We start from the raw sequence: 23,285 nt of genomic DNA on the forward strand, positions 1-23,285 counted from the left end.
AAAGGCATACAGATTGGCTGCACTGCATCTCCCCTGCACATCGACACACATTCAAAACAGACACATACTGGTTGCACCTCCTTTTCGAGACAGCAAGGGGACCCAGTGAGGACAGAGGGGAACCATAGCCCCGGGTCACAAACGGGAAGGGGGAGGGGCGGGGGCCACATGCACTCTATGTCCCCCTCCCTCCCTGTCTGTCTGTCTGTCTGTATCACTGCTTATTTTCCTTTAAAGTGTGTGGGAAAGTATGAGAGTCTGGCTGTGCTCAAAGAAAGAAGGCAATTTAGTCTGTCTGTCTCTTTCTCTGCTTTTCTCTCTCTCTCTCACGCACACACGCACGCACACACACACACACACACACACACACTGTGGAAATTCTCTCTCCAGCCTTACCTGATTCTGATGTTTCGTTGTCATGGTCCAGAGCCTCTAACACCAAGGAGAAAGATTTCTGTGGAGGACAAAGAGAGAGAACAAGGTTCAGTCAATTCAGTTGTATCTACGTATGTAGTTCTGATACAAACAGATTTGTTACAAAGTTCTTAACAACAATCTGGCGTAAAAACACCCCAAAGCGCTAGCCAAGAACACATAGTAGCTCACAGAAGGACTACCGATTTAAATGAAACATAAACAACCTCGCAGTGTGAAGAAGAATGTCTTTTTTTTAAACTCACAACCAGAAACGTCCATAAAATCCATATGGCAGTAGGGATGTGACGGTCATGGGATTTTGGATGATGGTAATGGGCCAGCCAAATGACCGTGGACATCGTAATAACAGTTAGAAAAGCACAACAACAACAAATATAATAATAATAATAAATATAAAAATGTAAATGATCTGACACACATGATCTTCTCCTCTCCTGACTGAATGTGCCGCCATATAAATAGATTGAATAGAACGGGCGTCTAGTCATTGATGGTCATAATGGGTGGACTGGCTGCCATTGCAAAGTGTACCCATAGCAAAACACCCCACTCCTTATTTTTTTTCTGGTTACATTACAGTCAATGAACAAAGTAGACCATAATCAGATAGTATTGCATTGGAGAGCCAGATACTTATACTTATAAATACTTCTTTTTTTTTTTTACAAATACTTATTTTCCACCATAATTTGAAAATAAATACATTAAAAATCCTACAATGTGATTTTCTGGATTTTTTTTCTAATTTTGTCTGTCATAGTTGAAGTGTACCTATGATGAAAATTACAGGCCTCTCTCATATTTTTAAGTGGGAGAACTTGCACAATTGGTGGCTGACTAAATACTTTTTTGCCCCACTGTATCTGTATTAAAGTAGTAAAAAGTGTAGTATTTGGTCCAATATTCATAGCACGCAATGACTACATCAAGCTTGTGACTCTACACATTTGTTGGATGCTTTTGTTGTGTTTCAGATTATTTTGTGCCCAATAGAAATGAATGATATTGCGTCATTTTGGAGTCACTTTTATTGTAAATAGGTATAGAATATGTTTCTAAACACTTCTACTATAATGTGGATGCACCATGATTATGGATAATCCTGAATTAAATGTGAATATTGATGAGTGAGAAAGTTACAGACCCACAAATATCCTACCCCCAAGACATGCTAACCTCTCACCATTACAATAACAGGGGAGGTTAGGGGTTAAGACGGTTATAAGGAAATTGTGCCAGCAGCACTGATGTGTTATGCCAAACATAGCTACCCCAAGGGAGCCATGTTACTCACATCTACGGAGCATTCTGGCAACTCCTCCAGGCCCTTAAGGACAGGGAGGAGGTTAGCATTTTTCCAAAGTTTTGTTCAGAGTAGGAGTGCTGATCTGGGATCAGTTTAGCCTTTTAGATCATAACAAATAATGTTATATGAACAGATCCTAGATCAGCACGGCCCCAGGTATGCTTGTATGATACGACAGAGTGGCGTGAACCATTAGGAATTCAGCACCTTAAAAAAGCAGCAATACAGAGAGAGAGACCGAGAGAGACAGAGACAGAGAGCGAGAGAAAGTGACAGAGAGAGAGAGAGCGAGAGAGAGAGCGAGAGAGAGAGAGAGCGAGAGAGAGAGAGAGAGACAGAGAGAAAGTGACAGAGAGAGAGAGAGAGAGAGAAGAGAGAGAGAGAGAGAGAAAGAGAGAGACAGAGAGAGAGAGAGAGAGAGAGAGAGAGAGAGAGAGAAAGAGAGGGAGAGAGAGAGAGAAAGTGACAGAGAGAGAGAGAGCGAGAGAGAGAGAGAGAGAGAGAAGAGAGAGAGAAGAGAGAGAGAAGAGAGAGAAAGAGAGAGACAGAGAGAGAGAGAGAGAGAGAGAGAAAGAGAGGGAGAGAGAGAGAGAAAGTGACAGAGAGAGAGAGAGCGAGAGAGAGAGAGAGAGAGAGAGAAGAGAGAGAGAAGAGAGAGAAGAGAGAGAAAGAGAGAGACAGAGAGAGAGAGAGAGAGAGAGAGAGAGAGAAAGAGAGAGACAGAGAGAGAGAGAGAGAGAGAGAGAGAGAGAGAGAAAAGAGAGGGAGAGAGAGAGAGAAAGTGACAGAGAGAGAGAGAGCGAGAGAGAGAGAGAGAGAGAGAGAAGAGAGAGAGAAGAGAGAGAAAGAGAGAGACAGAGAGAGAGAGAGAGAGAGAGAGAGAGAGAGAGAGAGAGAAAGAGAGGGAGAGAGAGAGAGAGAGAGAGAAAGAGAGGGAGAGAGAGAGAGAGAGAGAGAGAGAGAGAGAGTACTGTATAGACGACTACATCTGGCTACAACAGGGCCCATACAGAAGACAGGGACAAGCAGCAGATATCTTACGAATTTGTATTTACTGAGATACCCGACTCAGGGGAGATAAGGAGGACAGGTGTTTTGTTGTTGTTGTTGTTGTTTTTATAGACATGGGTCTGAATTATTCAGCAATGAATCATTCAGATCCATGTCCCCCCTTTCTCCATCCCTCCTCTCGCTCTCTCTCTCCGAAACACCCCAGCAGCTGCCATGCAAATCACCCCGCCATGCATTGTGGGTAGGGTGTCCTCCTAAAGGGCTGCATGGATGTGCAGTCACGACTCTGCTCTAAGGGCCCACCGCCGAGGGGATGAGTGGAGCGAGGGGGGGAGAGATGGATGATGGAAGGTGAGTTTAGACGGAAGGAAAGAGGGCGGAATATAAGATAAAAGATAGTAAGTGAGCCGAGAGTAAATGATATGTATGAGAATGAAGGGAGGGAAGGAGGGAGGCGGGAGGAGGTGTAAAAATGTAAAAATGTGTCGAGGGCAGTTTATTAGAGGTTGGAAAAGACATTCAGGAGTGGGGAGGGAAGGATGAAGGGCGGGGAAGGTGCACAGGAGTGTAGACGCTGAGGGCGTGTGTGTGCATGTGTGTGCGTGTGTGTGCGTGTTCATACTTGAGTGTTTTTCACTCCACTATCTTTACCTATGGTGTTTACAATCCACCCCCATTAACACACACACAGTGGTCGCCCGCATCAGTCAGAGTGCTAATGAGAGCCATCGAGACCTCCCAGACTGCAAGCAGGGTGTTTGTGGCTCGGGATGCTGGAACCATTTGGATTCATTGATGGGGGGGGGGGGGGGGGGACTTCTGGGTAGGGAATTACGCCGTGTCCAATACACACACACCGCTACCTCAGCGTTGGCGTGCTCCCAGGCTACTAGCTAAGTACACCTTTCTCATCCCCTTTCTCTCCTTATCTCTCTCTCAATTCAAATACATTCTAAGGGTTTTAATTGGCAGGAGAAACATGTGTTTACAGAGCCAAAGCGAGTGGAATAGACCACAAACAAACGTGAAACAAACAATCAGAAATGAACGGTAAACACTACACTCACAAATGTTCCAAAGGCATAGCGACATTTCAACGGTCATATTATCTCTCTCCCTCTGTTCTCCTACCGCTGCCCCACCCCTCCCCAGTCCTTCCCCAACCATCCCCCATTCTCTCCCACCCTGTACCTGCTCCCATGTCAGCAGCTGGCTACAACCTAAGGGAGGGCCCATATGACAAGTGGTGGGAAAAGTACCCTATTGTCATATTTGAGTAAAAGTATAGATGCCTTAATAGAAAGTTACTCAAGTAAAAGTAAAAGTCACCCAGTAAAATGCTACTTGAGTAAAAGTATTTGGTTCTAAATATACTTAAGTATCAAAAGTAAATGTAATTGCTAAAATATACTTAAGTATCAAAAGTAAAAGTAAAAGTATAAATCATTTCAAATTCCTTCTTTTAAGAAAAGCAGATGGCACCATTTTCTTGTTTGGAAAAATGTATGGATAGCCAGGGGCACACTCCAACATCCAGACATAATTTACAAAAGATGCATTTGTGTTTAGTGAGTCTGCCAGATCAGAAGCACAAGGGACAACCATGTGTTGTCTTGATAAGTGCGTGAATTGGCCCATTTTCCTGTCCTTCTAAGCATTCAAAATGTAACAAGTATTTTTGGGTGTCGGGTAAAATGTACGGAGTAAAAAGTACCTTATTTTCCTTAGGAATGTAGTGAAGTCAAAGTCAAAGTCAAAAATAGTATATAAATAGTAAAGTAAAGTACAGATACCACCAAAAATAATTAAGTAGTACTTTAAAGTATTTTTACTTAAGTACTTTACACCACTGCATACGCACTGCACACACACACACTCACGCACACTCACACACACACACACACACACACACACACACACACACACACACACACACACACACACACACACACACACACACACATCCACGCAGAGCCCGGGTCACACACACACACAGCCAGGTGACACACGCACTCAGGAAGGGTGTACCAGTGACCAGACCTTTTTGCTAAAGCTACCATTTTCCATCCTGAAAATAAGCATTAAGAAAAATATTAGATTTCTGGTCAAACAGATGGAAAAGGTGTTTTAGAAAACATCTACCAGACAAGTTTATAAAGATATTAGAAATATATCCAAACAACAGTTGGGTTGATACGTTTGGACAGCACAGTACAACACGCAATAGAGTACAGCAAAGAAAAGTTGAGTTCAGTACACAGTAGACCACACTAGAGTTGAGTACACTATAACTGAACTCTACTGTACTCTACATTTTTGTCATTTAGCAGAAGCTCTCATCCAGAGCGACTTAACAGGAGCAATTAGGGTTAAGTGCCTTTCTCAAGGGCACAGCGAGTACTCTACTCCAATCTACTGTGCTGTACTTTGATGTCCAAACATAGGAAATATAGACGTTTATGATTGGTTTAGATTTGGTCCTGTCTGGAACAACCAAATGTTTTTTTTTCCGGGGGGGGCAGAGCTCATTAAAATAATATTCAGTGTGTAGAAAATGCCCAAATATGCAAAGGAGAATATTGAATATTTATACCTTTGTGTACCTATTTAGAACACATCGCCATGAAGAGAATGACATTCATATAGAATGATTATTCATCAGGGGCCCTTCATGAAATTACCATAATGTAAATCCACTTCACCTACTGTGGTTCAATAACCAAAATAGATTTTTTTCAAAGTCAAGGTGTAGTGTCATAGCTGACAGCCTCGTTCTTTTTGCAGACATTCAGAGCAGATATTTAACAAAGTTCTTGGAAAACATTATTTTTAAAAAAACTGAAGTTAGATTTGACCAAAATTCTGTTACCAAACTTTGCATCTGCACTGTTCTTCCAGTAAATGTGGTTATGTCAACAATGAATTGTGAAATTCTTTAAAGTAGTCATTGTGCATAGAGGTGTACGGTTTGTTCAACTTTAAAATCAATGTTTTTAGTTTGGCCACACATTTTAAGTAGAAAATCAGCGTCTCAGTGCAATTCCGTTACCGTGGAATTGTCCAATTGTTTGATGTGAACTGTGCCATAAGGATCATTATCAAAAACCGTATCGCATCACTTTCCAATAATGCTATACTACAAAACAGATACACTGTCCAACATGTCATCTATCAGTAACGCAATTAACACAGATATGCAAATCAGATGCACAGAAGCATACCAACAGTTTAACACACAGGTATACACAACAACAATAGGACAAATATAGGTGACCAACCAAATCATTGTTATTATCATTAAACCACAATAGTCTGCTATTAAATACATGCTGTGAATATATACACCCCTAGCACCCCCCACATACAGTATATCCACTCACTCTCTCACACACTGACAGAAACATACAAACAAACTTTTGACCCATGATATTTCCCTTCTCTCCTTGTCACTAAACCCTGCAGTTCCACCAGAACAGAGTGGTTCCACTCTATCTCTTACCAGTCTCGTTAGAAATACACAGATACGTTGCTAAGGTTGCTACGTAAAAATAAAACAAATAAAAAACAGGGCTGAGTGAGTACACGGTGCGTGTGTGTGTGTGCCTGCGTGTGTGTGTGCGTGTGCGTTTATGACCAGAGAGAGAGGAAATTAAACAACAATAATGAGACACATGGCCACTGACTGTGGTGATTTTAGCATGTAAATATTGTGTGGGGCAAAACCCCCCCCAAAATGGTTCATGCACGCCAGTAAAGCCACTACACAACACTAAACAATACACGAATTGCACTATAACGGTGACAAACGGTGCTGACAAACTGTTAGGGCCTAAGTAAAGCTGTCCCAACAGCAGTCCCAATGTCTTCCCACTGCTACACCTGGCTATCAGTGGAGCCTTGTCTGGCAGCCTTATTCAGCCTCATTTACTGCCTTTAAAAAAAACATAGCTGATATGGCCGACTTGCTGAAACAAATGTGGTTTCTACTGAAAATTGAGATGCACAAACTATGGCATAAAGGGACGAAGATCGTATAAGAGGCCATCTGTAATTTCGATTAAGACATTAATGAGCGAGCTGGGGACGGATGAGGCCAACATAACAAATAGTTGAGCACTTTTGAAATGTACGGGGACCGAATTCAGAACATGGGCAGTTCTTACAGTATTCTCCCTGTACACCAAGTCAGAACCGAGAGGATAAATAAAGGGGCATACAAGCAGACAATGAAAGCTCGTACAATATTCGATGATGACATTTCTCTAAAACAGGCTATAGGAGAAATGTGCACCACCAAGTCGGAACAGTAGGCTAATTTATGAGGTGAAAAGGGAGTAAATTAATAGGGTGAGGCACATGGGCTACTTACAATTTTCAAGCTCTACCCGTATATTTTGCTGTGACGTAGTGTCCCCATGAGTGACAGAACACTGAGCCAATCACGGCTCTGCCCCACCTGTCCTGAATGACTCGTCGCCACTGGCCACCGATGATATAAGCGACACTGGCAATAGTGCAGTGATATTTTTAATGTTAGTCACCAAAACAACAACAGAAGGGATGACAGAGCCGGGGAGTGACGTGGATGAGAGCATGGTGTACCTGTGTCTGTGTGTATTTGTGTGTTTGTCAGGGTGGAATGTCGCTGTGGGAGTGTGTGTGGGAGTGCAGTGTTGTCTGGTGTGTGTGTGTGCGTTGACGACCACAGTGTGTCTTGTGTGTTATTTCATAGTTCACTGTGAGCGTGTGTGTGTGTGTGTGTGTGTGTGTGTGTGTGTGTGTGTGTCATGTAGAGCTGAGGAGTGGGCTCAAAGTGTGTCACGGGAGTGAATTGAGAGGCTGGAAGAAACCATTAAAACACTTATAATTGAAGTTGATTCGTTCAAGAGAACACTCAACTTCACTATTCCTAACTTCACTATTTCCTCTGGAAAACTTCCATGGAATGTCTGTCATCTCTTGCAGAACTGTCATTTATTTCATCTTTTCTTAAACCACTGTTCTGGGAGCAATTTGCTAATTCTACCACTCGTAACCTCTCCATCCGCAAAAAGTCTGAGATTGATGTTGCTGTGGGCTGGAAGGACGATGGGGCCCTTTTCCATTTGGACATACCACAGATCCACAGTTGCAGGTCTCCACAGCATGGAGAGAGAACGAGAGGGAGTTCCCAAAACAAGACGCAATAACAACAAGGAAATTAAAACGGCCATAAATCGCTGGAAACTGTCTGATTGTTTCTCCCTCCCTTCCCCTCCAGTCTACCATAAATAAAAACAAGGCTTGAGTTAATGATACCCAGACAGATGCCCATGTATGCCCACAATCCTAACCCTCCACATTCCTTTTCCTCAATGCTCATGGAGCCAGGTGTGCCCCTCTCTCCATTTCTCCCTGATAGGCACTCTCTCTTCCTTTCTCTCTCTCTCTTTCTGTCTCTCTCTGTTATCTCTTTTATCCCTCTCACTCCATTTCTGATGGGCACTATGAACCCCCCCCGTCACTCTCCACCTCTCTCTGAGCCCTCAGACATGGGCAGGGTAGGATATCCCGGCTGAGCCAGGCTGTACAAACACAGCTCTACGACAGGAAGGACTCCCATCCCTGAGAGAGGAATTTCCCCTCCACGCACGCACATGCACACACACGCACACACATGCAAAAGTGCACATGATAAATATGATCGTCAAAACTATCGACTATAACAGTATTCTCTCTCGCTCCCTTCTACCTCTCTCTCTCTCTCTCTCTTTCTCTCCACCACCCCATGTTCTACAATCTACGTGAGCATTACACCAATCATTCTGCTACCAGGCCCATTACTATCATAACCCGTCTCTCATACAGATGGCACCACTCACCTGGAGTATCACTAGCCCAGCTGTAATTATAGACACACACACACTAACACACACAAACACACACACACACACATATCCACACAGTGACAGTGTTGTCATGACAGCGGTGCTTGAAGCTGGATACGATGGCTTGCACCACACCGCCAACACCCGAATGGAATCACAGTAACAGTGGGTCCATCCTAATTCCCTATATAGTGCACTATACCCTATGGACCCTGGACAAAAGGAGTGCACTACATCCAGAAAATAGGGTGCCATTTGAAACCTGATACCTAAAACAGACATGGACTAGCCCCTGGGTGTACGCATCCACCCCACCCTGCTGGCATCCACCCCACCCTGCTGCCATCCACCCCACCCTGCTGGCATCCACCCCACCCTGCTGGCATCCACCCCACCCTGCTGGCATCCACCCCCTGCTACCATCCACCCCACCCTGCTGGCATCCACCCCACCCTGCTACCATCCACCCCACCCTACTGGCATCCACCCCACCCTGCTACCATCCACCCCACCCTGCTGGCATCCACCCCACCCTGCTACCATCCACCCCACCCTGCTGGCATCCACCCCACCCTTCTACCATCAACTCCACCCTACTGGCATCCACCCCACCCTGTTGCCATCCACCCCACCCTGCTGGCATCCACCCCACCCTGCTGCCATCCACCCCACCCTGCTGGCATCCACCCCACCCTGCTGCCATCCACCCCACCCTACTGCCATCCACCCCACCCTACTGGCATCCACCCCACCCTGCTGCCATCCACCCCACCCTACTGGCATCCACCCCACCCTGTTGGCATCCACCCACCCTGTTGGCATCCACCGCACCCTGTTGGCATCCACCTCACCCTGTTGGCATCCACCCCACCCTGTTGGCATCCACCCCACCCTGTTGGCATCCACCCCACCCTGTTGGCATCCACCCCACCTGTTGGCATCCACCACATCCTGCTGGCATCCACCCCACCCTGCTGCCATCCACCCCACCCTGCTGGCATCCACCCCACCCTGCTGGCATCCACCCCACCCTGCTGGTATCCACCCCACCCTGCTGGTATCCACCCCACCCTGCTGCCATCCACCCCACCCTGCTGGCATCCACCCCACCCTGCTGGTATCCACCCCACCCTGCTGGCATCCACCCCACCCTGTTGGCATCCACCCCACCCTGCTGCCATCCACCCCACCCTGCTGGCATCTACCCCACCCTGCTGCCATCCACCCCACCCTGCTGCCATCCACCCCACCCTGCTGCCATCCACCCCACCCTGCTGGCATCCACCCCACCCTGCTGCAATCCACCCCACCCTACTGCCATCCACCCCACCCTGCTGCCATCCACCCCACCCTGCTGGCATCCACCCCCCCCCTGCTGCAATCCACCCCACCCTACTGCCATCCACCCCACCCTGCTGCCATCCACCCCCACCCTGCTGGCATCCACCCCACCCTGTTGGCATCCACCCCACCTTGCTGGCAATCACCACACCTTGCTGGCATCCACCCCACCCTGCTGCCATCCACCCCACCCTGCTACCATCCACCCCACCCTGCTACCATCCACCCCACCCTGCTACCCTGCTGCCATCCACCCCACCATGTTGGCATCCACCCCATCCTATTGGCATCCACCCCACCCCTGCTGCCATCCACCCCACCATGCTGGCATCCACCCTACCATGCTGGCATCCACCCCACCCTGCTGCCATCCACTCCACCCTGCTGCCATCCACTCCACCGTGTTGGCATCCACTCCATCCTGCTGCCATCCACTCCACCCTGCTGCCATCCACCCCACCCTGCTGCCATCCACTCCACCCTGCTGCCATCCACTCCACCGTGTTGGCATCCACTCCATCCTGCTGCCATCCACTCCACCCTACTGCCATCCACCCCACCCTGCTGCCATCCACCCCACCCTGCTGGCATCCACCCCACCCTGTTGGCATCCACCCCACCTTGCTGGCATTCACCACACCTTGCTGGCATCCACCCCACCCTGCTGCCATCCACCCCACCCTGCTACCATCCACCCCACCCTGCTACCATCCACCCCACCCTGCTACCCTGCTGCCATCCACCCCACCCTGTTGGCATCCACCCCATCCTATTGGCATCCACCCCACCCTGCTGCCATCCACCCCACCATGCTGGCATCCACCCCACCCTGCTGCCATCCACTCCACCCTGCTGCCATCCACTCCACCGTGTTGGCATCCACTCCATCCTGCTGCCATCCACTCCACCCTACTGCCATCCACCCCACCCTGCTGCCATCCACCCCACCCTGCTGGCATCCACCCCACCCTGTTGGCATCCACCCCACCCTGTTGGCATCCACCCCATCCTATTGGCATCCACCCCACCCTGCTGCCATCCACTCCACCGTGTTGGCATCCACCCCACCCTGCTGCCATCCACTCCACCCTGCTGCCATCCACTCCACCGTGTTGGCATCCACCCATCCTGTTGCCATCCACTCCACCCTACTGCCATCCACCCCACCCTGCTGCCATCCACCCCACCCTGCTGGCATCCACCCCACCCTGTTGGCATCCACCCCACCTTGCTGGCATTCACCACACCTTGCTGGCATCCACTCCATCCTGCTGCCATCCACTCCACCCTGCTGCCATCCACCCCACCCTACTGCCATCCACCCCACCCTACTGGCATCCACCCCACCCTGCTGCCATCCACCCCACCCTACTGGCATCCACCCCACCCTGTTGGCATCCACCCACCCTGTTGGCATCCACCGCACCCTGTTGGCATCCACCTCACCCTGTTGGCATCCACCCCACCCTGTTGGCATCCACCCCACCCTGTTGGCATCCACCCCACCCTGTTGGCATCCACCCCACCTGTTGGCATCCACCACATCCTGCTGGCATCCACCCCACCCTGCTGCCATCCACCCCCACCCTGCTGGCATCCACCCCACCCTGCTGGCATCCACCCCACCCTGCTGGTATCCACCCCACCCTGCTGGTATCCACCCCACCCTGCTGCCATCCACCCCACCCTGCTGCCATCCACCCCACCCTGCTGGCATCCACCCCACCCTGCTGGTATCCACCCCACCCTGCTGGCATCCACCCCACCCTGTTGGCATCCACCCCACCCTGCTGCCATCCACCCCACCCTGCTGGCATCTACCCCACCCTGCTGCCATCCACCCCACCCTGCTGCCATCCACCCCACCCCTGCTGCCATCCACCCCACCCTGCTGGCATCCACCCCACCCTGCTGCAATCCACCCCACCCTACTGCCATCCACCCCACCCTGCTGCCATCCACCCCACCCCTGCTGGCATCCACCCCACCCTGCTGCAATCCACCCCACCCTACTGCCATCCACCCCACCCTGCTGCCATCCACCCCACCCTGCTGGCATCCACCCCACCCTGTTGGCATCCACCCCACCTTGCTGGCAATCACCACACCTTGCTGGCATCCACCCCACCCTGCTGCCATCCACCCCACCCTGCTACCATCCACCCCACCCTGCTACCATCCACCCCACCCTGCTACCCTGCTGCCATCCACCCCACCATGTTGGCATCCACCCCATCCTATTGGCATCCACCCCACCCTGCTGCCATCCACCCCACCATGCTGGCATCCACCCTACCATGCTGGCATCCACCCCACCCTGCTGCCATCCACTCCACCCTGCTGCCATCCACTCCACCGTGTTGGCATCCACTCCATCCTGCTGCCATCCACTCCACCCTGCTGCCATCCACCCCACCCTGCTGCCATCCACTCCACCCTGCTGCCATCCACTCCACCGTGTTGGCATCCACTCCATCCTGCTGCCATCCACTCCACCCTACTGCCATCCACCCCACCCTGCTGCCATCCACCCCACCCTGCTGGCATCCACCCCACCCTGTTGGCATCCACCCCACCTTGCTGGCATTCACCACACCTTGCTGGCATCCACCCCACCCTGCTGCCATCCACCCCACCCTGCTACCATCCACCCCACCCTGCTACCATCCACCCCACCCTGCTACCCTGCTGCCATCCACCCCACCCTGTTGGCATCCACCCCATCCTATTGGCATCCACCCCACCCTGCTGCCATCCACCCCACCATGCTGGCATCCACCCCACCCTGCTGCCATCCACTCCACCCTGCTGCCATCCACTCCACCGTGTTGGCATCCACTCCATCCTGCTGCCATCCACTCCACCCTACTGCCATCCACCCCACCCTGCTGCCATCCACCCCACCCTGCTGGCATCCACCCCACCCTGTTGGCATCCACCCCACCCTGTTGGCATCCACCCCATCCTATTGGCATCCACCCCACCCTGCTGCCATCCACTCCACCGTGTTGGCATCCACCCCACCCTGCTGCCATCCACTCCACCCTGCTGCCATCCACTCCACCGTGTTGGCATCCACTCCATCCTGCTGCCATCCACTCCACCCTACTGCCATCCACCCCACCCTGCTGCCATCCACCCCACCCTGCTGGCATCCACCCCACCCTGTTGGCATCCACCCCACCTTGCTGGCATTCACCACACCTTGCTGGCATCCACCCATCCTGCTGCCATCCACTCCACCCTGCTGCCATCCACCCCACCCCTGCCATCCACCCACCCTGCTGCCATCCACTCCACCCTGCTGCCATACACTCCACCCTGTTGGCATCCACTCCACCCTGCTGCCATCCACTCCACCCTGCTGCCATCCACTCCACCCTGCTGCTATACACTCCACCCTGTTGGCATCCACCCCACCCTGCTGCCATACACTCCACCCTGTTGGCATCCACCCCACCCTGCTGCCATCCACCCCACCCTGCTGCCATCCACTCCACCCTGCTGCCATCCACTCCACCCTGCTGCCATCCACCCCACCCTGCTACCCTGCTGCCATCCACCCCACCCTGTTGGCATCCACCCCATCCTATTGGCATCCACCCCACCCTGCTGCCATCCACCCCACCATGCTGGCATCCACCCCACCCTGCTGCCATCCACTCCACCCTGCTGCCATCCACTCCACCGTGTTGGCATCCACTCCATCCTGCTGCCATCCACTCCACCCTGCTGCCATCCACCCCACCCTGCTGCCATCCACTCCACCCTGCTGCCATCCACTCCACCGTGTTGGCATCCACCCCACCCTGCTGCCATCCACTCCACCCTGCTGCCATCCACTCCACCGTGTTGGCATCCACTCCATCCTGCTGCCATCCACTCCACCCTACTGCCATCCACCCCACCCTGCTGCCATCCACCCCACCCTGCTGCCATCCACCCCACCCTGCTGCCATCCACCCCACCCTGCTGGCATCCACCCCCCCTGTTGGCATTCACCACACCTTGCTGGCATCCACCCCACCCTGCTGCCATCCACCCCACCCTGCTACCATCCACCCCACCCTGCTACCATCCACCCCACCCTGCTACCCTGCTGCCATCCACCCCACCCTGTTGGCATCCACCCCATCCTATTGGCATCCACCCCACCCTGCTGCCATCCACCCCACCCATGCTGGCATCCACCCCACCCTGCTGCCATCCACTCCACCCTGCTGCCATCCACTCCACCGTGTTGGCATCCACTCCATCCTGCTGCCATCCACTCCACCCTGCTGCCATCCACTCCACCCTGCTGCCATCCACCCCACCCTGCTGCCATCCACTCCACCCTGCTGCCATACACTCCACCCTGCTGCCATACACTCCCACCCTGTTGGCATCCACTCCACCCTGCTGCCATCCACTCCACCCTGCTGCCATCCACTCCACCCCTGCTGCCATCCACTCCACCCTGTTGGCATCCACCCCACCCTGCTGCCATACACTCCACCCTGTTGGCATCCACCCCACCCTGCTGCCATCCACCCCCACCCTGCTGCCATCCACCCACCCTGCTGCCATCCACTCCACCCTGCTGCCATCCACTCCACCCTGCTGCCATCCACTCTACCCTGCTGCCATCCACTCCACCCTGCTGCCATCCACCCCACCCTGCCCACTCCACCCTGCTGCCATCCACCCCACCCTGCTGCCATCCACTCCACCGTGTTGGCATCCACTCCATCCTGCTGCCATCCACCCACCCTACTGCCATCCACCCCACCCTGCCCATCCACCCCACCCTGCTGGCATCCACCCCACCCTGTTGGCATCCACCCCACCTTGCTGGCATTCACCACACCTTGCTGGCATCCACCCATCCTGCTGCCATCCACTCCACCCTGCTGCCATCCACCCCACCCTGCTGCCATCCACCCCACCCTGCTGCCATCCACTCCACCCTGCTGCCATCCACTCCACCCCCTGCTGCCATACACTCCACCCTGTTGGCATCCACCCACCCTGCTGCCATCCACTCCACCCTGCTGCCATCCACTCCACCCTGCTGCCATACACTCCACCCTGTTGGCATCCACCCCACCCTGCTGCCATACACTCCACCCTGTTGGCATCCACCCCACCCTGCTGCCATCCACCCCACCCTGCTGCCATCCACCCACCCTGCTGCCATCCACCCCACCCTGCTACCCTGCTGCCATCCACCCCACCCTGTTGGCATCCACCCCATCCTATTGGCATCCACCCCACCCTGCTGCCATCCACCCCACCATGCTGGCATCCACCCCACCCTGCTGCCATCCACTCCACCCTGCTGCCATCCACTCCACCGTGTTGGCATCCACTCCACCCTGCTGCCATCCACCCCACCCTGCTGCCATCCACTCCACCCTGCTGCCATCCACTCCACCCTGCTGCCATCCACCCCACCCTGCTACCCTGCTGCCATCCACTCCACCCTGCTGGCATCCACCCCACCCTGTTGGCATTCACCACACCTTGCTGGCATCCACCCCACCCTGCTGCCATCCACCCCACCCTGCTACCATCCACCCCACCCTGCTACCATCCACCCACCCTGCTACCCTGCTGCCATCCACCCCACCCTGTTGGCATCCACCCCATCCTATTGGCATCCACCCCACCCTGCTGCCATCCACCCCACCATGCTGGCATCCACCCCACCCTGCTGCCATCCACTCCACCCTGCTGCCATCCACTCCACCGTGTTGGCATCCACTCCATCCTGCTGCCATCCACTCCACCCTGCTGCCATCCACTCCACCCTGCTGCCATCCACCCCACCCTGCTGCCATCCACTCCACCCTGCTGCCATACACTCCACCCTGCTGCCATACACCCACCCTGTTGGCATCCACCCACCCTGCTGCCATCCACTCCACCCTGCTGCCATCCACCCACCCTGCTGCCATCCACTCCACCCTGTTGGCATCCACCCCACCCTGCTGCCATACACTCCACCCTGTTGGCATCCACCCCACCCTGCTGCCATCCACCCCACCCTGCTGCCATCCACTCCACCCTGCTGCCATCCACTCCACCCTGCTGCCATCCACTCCACCCTGCTGCCATCCACTCCACCCTGCTGCCATCCACCCCACCCTGCTGCCATCCACTCCACCCTGCTGCCATCCACCCCACCCTGCTGCCATCCACTCCACCGTGTTGCCATCCACTCCACCCTGCTGCCATCCACTCCACCCTGCTGCCATCCACTCCACCCTGCTGCCATCCACCCCACCCTGCTGCCATCCACTCCACCCCTGCTGCCATCCACCCCACCCTGCTGCCATCCACTCCCACCGTGTTGGCATCCACTCCATCCCTGCTGCCATCCACTCCACCCTACTGCCATCCACCCCACCCTGCTGCCATCCACCCCACCCTGCTGGCATCCACCCCACCCTGTTGGCATCCACCCCACCTTGCTGGCATTCACCACACCTTGCTGGCATCCACTCCATCCTGCTGCCATCCACTCCACCCTGCTGCCATCCACTCCACCCTGCTGCCATCCACCCCCACCCTGCTGCCATCCACTCCACCCTGCTGCCATCCACTCCACCCTGCTGCCATACACTCCACCCTGTTGGCATCCACTCCACCCTGCTGCCATCCACTCCACCCTGCTGCCATCCACTCCACCCTACTGGCATCCACCCCACCCTGCTGCCATCCACCCCACCCTACTGGCATCCACCCCACCCTGTTGGCATCCACCCACCCTGTTGGCATCCACCGCACCCTGTTGGCATCCACCTCACCCTGTTGGCATCCACCCCACCCTGTTGGCATCCACCCCACCCTGTTGGCATCCACCCCACCCTGTTGGCATCCACCCCACCTGTTGGCATCCACCACATCCTGCTGGCATCCACCCCACCTGCCATCCACCCCACCCTGCTGGCATCCACCCCACCCTGCTGGCATCCACCCCACCCTGCTGGTATCCACCCCACCCTGCTGGTATCCACCCCACCCTGCTGCCATCCACCCCACCCTGCTGCCATCCACCCCACCCTGCTGGCATCCACCCCACCCTGCTGGTATCCACCCCACCCTGCTGGCATCCACCCCACCCTGTTGGCATCCACCCCACCCTGCTGCCATCCACCCCACCCTGGCATCTACCCCACCCTGCTGCCATCCACCCCACCCTGCTGCCATCCACCCCACCCTGCTGCCATCCACCCCACCCTGCTGGCATCCACCCCACCCTGCTGCAATCCACCCCCCCCTACTGCCATCCACCCCACCCTGCTGCCATCCACCCACCCTGCTGGCATCCACCCCACCCTGCTGCAATCCACCCCACCCTACTGCCATCCACCCCACCCTGCTGCCATCCACCCACCCTGCTGGCATCCACCCCACCCTGTTGGCATCCACCCCACCTTGCTGGCAATCACCACACCTTGCTGGCATCCACCCCACCCTGCTGCCATCCACCCCACCCTGCTACCATCCACCCCACCCTGCTACCATCCACCCCACCCTGCTACCCCTGCTGCCATCCACCCCACCATGTTGGCATCCACCCCATCCTATTGGCATCCACCCACCCTGCTGCCATCCACCCCACCATGCTGGCATCCACCCTACCATGCTGGCATCCACCCCACCCTGCTGCCATCCACTCCACCCTGCTGCCATCCACTCCACCGTGTTGGCATCCACTCCATCCTGCTGCCATCCACTCCACCCTGCTGCCATCCACCCCACCCTGCTGCCATCCACTCCACCCTGCTGCCATCCACTCCACCGTGTTGGCATCCACTCCATCCTGCTGCCATCCACTCCACCCTACTGCCATCCACCCCACCCTGCTGCCATCCACCCCACCCTGCTGGCATCCACCCCACCCTGTTGGCATCCACCCCACCTTGCTGGCATTCACCACACCTTGCTGGCATCCACCCCACCCTGCTGCCATCCACCCCACCCTGCTACCATCCACCCCACCCTGCTACCATCCACCCCACCCTGCTACCCTGCTGCCATCCACCCCACCCTGTTGGCATCCACCCCATCCTATTGGCATCCACCCCACCCTGCTGCCATCCACCCCACCATGCTGGCATCCACCCCCACCCTGCTGCCATCCACCCACCCTGCTGCCATCCACTCCACCGTGTTGGCATCCACTCCATCCTGCTGCCATCCACTCCACCCTACTGCCATCCACCCCACCCTGCTGCCATCCACCCCACCCTGCTGGCATCCACCCCACCCTGTTGGCATCCACCCCACCCTGTTGGCATCCACCCCATCCTATTGGCATCCACCCCACCCTGCTGCCATCCACTCCACCGTGTTGGCATCCACCCCACCCTGCTGCCATCCACTCCACCCTGCTGCCATCCACTCCACCGTGTTGGCATCCACTCCATCCTGCTGCCATCCACTCCACCCTACTGCCATCCACCCCACCCTGCTGCCATCCACCCCACCCTGCTGGCATCCACCCCACCCTGTTGGCATCCACCCACCTTGCTGGCATTCACCACACCTTGCTGGCATCCACTCCATCCTGCTGCCATCCACCCACCCTGCTGCCATCCACCCCACCCTGCTGCCATCCACTCCACCCTGCTGCCATCCACTCCACCCTGCTGCCATACCCACCCTGTTGGCATCCACTCCACCCTGCTGCCATCCACTCCACCCTGCTGCCATCCACTCCACCCTGCTGCTATACACTCCACCCTGTTGGCATCCACCCCACCCTGCTGCCATACACTCCCTGTTGGCATCCACCCCACCCTGCTGCCATCCACCCCACCCTGCTGCCATCCACTCCACCCTGCTGCCATCCACTCCACCCTGCTGCCATCCACCCCACCCTGCCCCTGCTGCCATCCACCCCACCCTGTTGGCATCACCCCATCCTATTGGCATCCACCCCACCCTGCTGCCATCCACCCCACCATGCTGGCATCCACCCCACCCTGCTGCCATCCACTCCACCCTGCTGCCATCCACTCCACCGTGTTGGCATCCACTCCATCCTGCTGCCATCCACTCCACCCTGCTGCCATCCACCCCCCACCCTGCTGCCATCCACCCCACCCTCCACCGTGTTGGCATCCACCCCCACCCTGCTGCCATCCACTCCACCCTGCTGCCATCCACTCCACCGTGTTGGCATCCACTCCATCCTGCTGCCATCCACCCACCCTGCTGCCATCCACCCCACCCTGCTGCCATCCACCCCACCCTGCTGCCATCCACCCCCACCCGCTGCCATCCACCCCACCCCTGCTGGCATCCACCCCACCCTGTTGGCATTCACCACCACCTTGCTGGCATCCACCCCACCCTGCTGCTCCACCCCCACCCTGCTACCATCCACCCCACCCTGCTACCATCCACCCCCACCCTGCTACCCTGCTGCCATCCCCCACCCTGTTGGCATCCACCCCATCCTATTGGCATCCACCCACCCTGCTGCCATCCACCCCACCATGCTGGCATCCACCCCACCCTGCTGCCATCCACTCCACCCTGCTGCCATCCACTCCACCGTGTTGGCATCCACTCCATCCTGCTGCCATCCACTCCACCCTGCTGCCATCCACTCCACCCTGCTGCCATCCACCCCCACCCTGCTGCCATCCACTCCACCCTGCTGCCATACACTCCCACCCTGCTGCCATACACACCCTGTTGGCATCCACCCTGCTGCCATCCACTCCACCCTGCTGCCATCCACTCCACCCTGCTGCCATCCACTCCACCCTGTTGGCATCCACCCCACCCTGCTGCCATACACTCCACCCTGTTGGCATCCACCCCACCCTGCTGCCATCCACCCCACCCTGCTGCCATCCACTCCACCCTGCTGCCATCCACTCCACCTGCTGCCATCCACTCCACCCTGCTGCCATCCACTCTACCCTGCTGCCATCCACTCCACCCTGCTGCCATCCACCCCACCCTGCTGCCATCCACTCCACCCTGCTGCCATCCACCCCACCCTGCTGCCATCCACTCCACCGTGTTGGCATCCACTCCATCCTGCTGCCATCCACCCCACCCTACTGCCATCCACCCCACCCTGCTGCCATCCACCCCACCCTGCTGGCATCCACCCCACCCTGTTGGCATCCACCCCACCTTGCTGGCATTCACCACACCTTGCTGGCATCCACTCCATCCTGCTGCCATCCACTCCACCCTGCTGCCATCCACTCCACCCTGCTGCCATCCACCCCACCCTGCTGCCATCCACTCCACCCTGCTGCCATCCACTCCACCCCTGCCATGCCCACCCACCCTGCTGCCATCCACTCCACCCTGCTGCCATCCACCACCCTGCTGCCATCCACCCACCCTGTTGGCATCCACCCCACCCTGCTGCCATACACTCCACCCTGTTGGCATCCACCCCACCCTGCTGCCATCCACCCCACCCTGCTGCCATCCCTCCACCCTGCTGCCATCCCCCACCCTGCTACCCTGCTGCCATCCACCCCACCCTGTTGGCATCCACCCATCCTGCTGGCATCCACCCCACCCTGCTGCCATCCACCCCACCATGCTGGCATCCACCCCACCCTGCTGCCATCCACTCCACCCTGCTGCCATCCACTCCACCGTGTTGGCATCCACCCACCCTGCTGCCATCCACCCCACCCTGCTGCCATCCACTCCACCCTGCTGCCATCCACCCCACCCTGCTGCCATCCACCCCACCCTGCTACCCTGCTGCCATCCACCCCCACCCTGCTGGCATCCACCCCACCCTGTTGGCATTCACCACACCTTGCTGGCATCCACCCCACCCTGCTGCCATCCACCCCACCCTGCTACCATCCACCCCACCTGCTACCATCCACCCCACCCTGCTACCCTGCTGCCATCCACCCCACCCTGTTGGCATCCACCCCATCCTATTGGCATCCACCCCACCCTGCTGCCATCCACCCCACCATGCTGGCATCCACCCCACCCTGCTGCCATCCACTCCACCCTGCTGCCATCCACTCCACCGTGTTGGCATCCACTCCATCCTGCTGCCATCCACTCCACCCTGCTGCCATCCACTCCACCCTGCTGCCATCCACCCCACCCTGCTGCCATCCACTCCACCCTGCTGCCATACACCCACCCTGCTGCCATACACTCCACCCTGTTGGCATCCACTCCACCCTGCTGCCATCCACTCCACCCTGCTGCCATCCACTCCACCCTGCTGCCATCCACTCCACCCTGTTGGCATCCACCCCACCCTGCTGCCATCACTCCACCCTGTTGGCATCCACCCCACCCTGCTGCCATCCACCCCACCCTGCTGCCATCCACTCCACCCTGCTGCCATCCACTCCACCCTGCTGCCATCCACTCCACCCTGCTGCCATCCACTCCACCCTGCTGCCATCCACCCCACCCTGCTGCCATCCACTCCACCCTGCTGCCATCCACCCACCCTGCTGCCATCCACTCCACCGTGTTGCCATCCACTCCACCCTGCTGCCATCCACTCTACCCTGCTGCCATCCACTCCACCCTGCTGCCATCCACCCCACCCTGCTGCCATCCACTCCACCCTGCTGCCATCCACCCCACCCTGCTGCCATCCACTCCACCGTGTTGGCATCCACTCCATCCTGCTGCCATCCACTCCACCCTACTGCCATCCACCCCCACCCTGCTGCCATCCACCCCACCCTGCTGGCATCCACCCCACCCTGTTGGCATCCACCCCACCTTGCTGGCATTCACCACACCTTGCTGGCATCCACTCCATCCTGCTGCCATCCACTCCACCCTGCTGCCATCCACTCCACCCTGCTGCCATCCACCCCACCCTGCTGCCATCCACTCCACCCTGCTGCCATCCACTCCACCCTGCTGCCATACACTCCACCCTGTTGGCATCCACTCCACCCTGCTGCCATCCACTCCCCCCTGCTGCCATCCACTCCACCCTGCTGCCATACACTCCACCCTGTTGGCATCCACCCCACCCTGCTGCCATACACTCCACCCTGTTGGCATCCACCCCACCCTGCTGCCATCCACCCCACCCTGCTGCCATCCACTCCACCCTGCTGCCATCCACCCCACCCTGCTACCCTGCTGCCATCCACCCCACCCTGTTGGCATCCACCCCATCCTATTGGCATCCACCCCACCCTGCTGCCATCCACCCCACCATGCTGGCATCCACCCCACCCTGCTGCCATCCACTCCACCCTGCTGCCATCCACTCCACCGTGTTGGCATCCACCCACCCTGCTGCCATCCACCCCACCCTGCTGCCATCCACTCCACCCTGCTGCCATCCACTCCACCCTGCTGCCATCCACCCCACCCTGCTACCCTGCTGCCATCCACTCCACCCTGCTGGCATCCACCCCACCCTGTTGGCATTCACCACACCTTGCTGGCATCCACCCCACCCTGCTGCCATCCACCCCACCCTGCTACCATCCACCCCACCCTGCTACCATCCACCCCACCCCTGCTACCCTGCTGCCATCCACCCCACCCTGTTGGCATCCACCCCATCCTATTGGCATCCACCCCACCCTGCTGCCATCCACCCCACCATGCTGGCATCCACCCCACCCTGCTGCCATCCACTCCACCCCTGCTGCCATCCACTCCACCGTGTTGGCATCCACCCATCCTGCTGCCATCCACTCCACCCTGCTGCCATCCACTCCACCCTGCTGCCATCCACCCCACCCTGCTGCCATCCACTCCACCCTGCTGCCATACACTCCACCCTGCTGCCATACACCACCCTGTTGGCATCCACTCCACCCTGCTGCCATCCACTCCACCCTGCTGCCATCCACTCCACCCTGCTGCCATCCACTCCACCCTGTTGGCATCCACCCCACCCTGCTGCCATACACTCCACCCTGTTGGCATCCACCCCACCCTGCTGCCATCCACCCCACCCTGCTGCCATCCACTCCACCCTGCTGCCATCCACTCCACCCTGCTGCCATCCACTCCACCCTGCTGCCATCCACTCCACCCTGCTGCCATCCACCCCACCCTGCTGCCATCCACTCCACCCTGCTGCCATCCACCCCACCCTGCTGCCATCCACTCCACCGTGTTGGCATCCACTCCATCCTGCTGCCATCCACTCCACCCTACTGCCATCTACTCCACCCTACTGCCATCCACCCCACCCTGCTGCCATCCACCCCACCCTGCTGGCATCCACCCCACCCTGTTGGCATCCACCCCACCTTGCTGGCATTCACCACACCTTGCTGGCATCCACCCATCCTGCTGCCATCCACTCCACCCTGCTGCCATCCACTCCACCCTGC

General features: G+C 56.8%; 1 protein-coding gene across 1 annotated transcript in view; it reads right to left on the reverse strand.

The window, feature by feature from the left end:
* The window catches only part of LOC115137104 (protein jagged-2-like), a 53,630-nt gene that overhangs the window by 14,065 nt on the left and 16,280 nt on the right, over positions 1 to 23,285 (reverse strand). Inside the window, exon 3 of the mRNA XM_029673165.2 lies at positions 397 to 454. Coding sequence (XP_029529025.2) covers positions 397 to 454 — 58 coding nt within the window. The remainder of the gene's footprint in view (positions 1 to 396; positions 455 to 23,285) is intronic.

This window comes from Oncorhynchus nerka, linkage group LG11 (assembly GCF_034236695.1).
Source record: "Oncorhynchus nerka isolate Pitt River linkage group LG11, Oner_Uvic_2.0, whole genome shotgun sequence".
Classification (NCBI taxonomy): Eukaryota; Metazoa; Chordata; class Actinopteri; order Salmoniformes; family Salmonidae; genus Oncorhynchus; species Oncorhynchus nerka.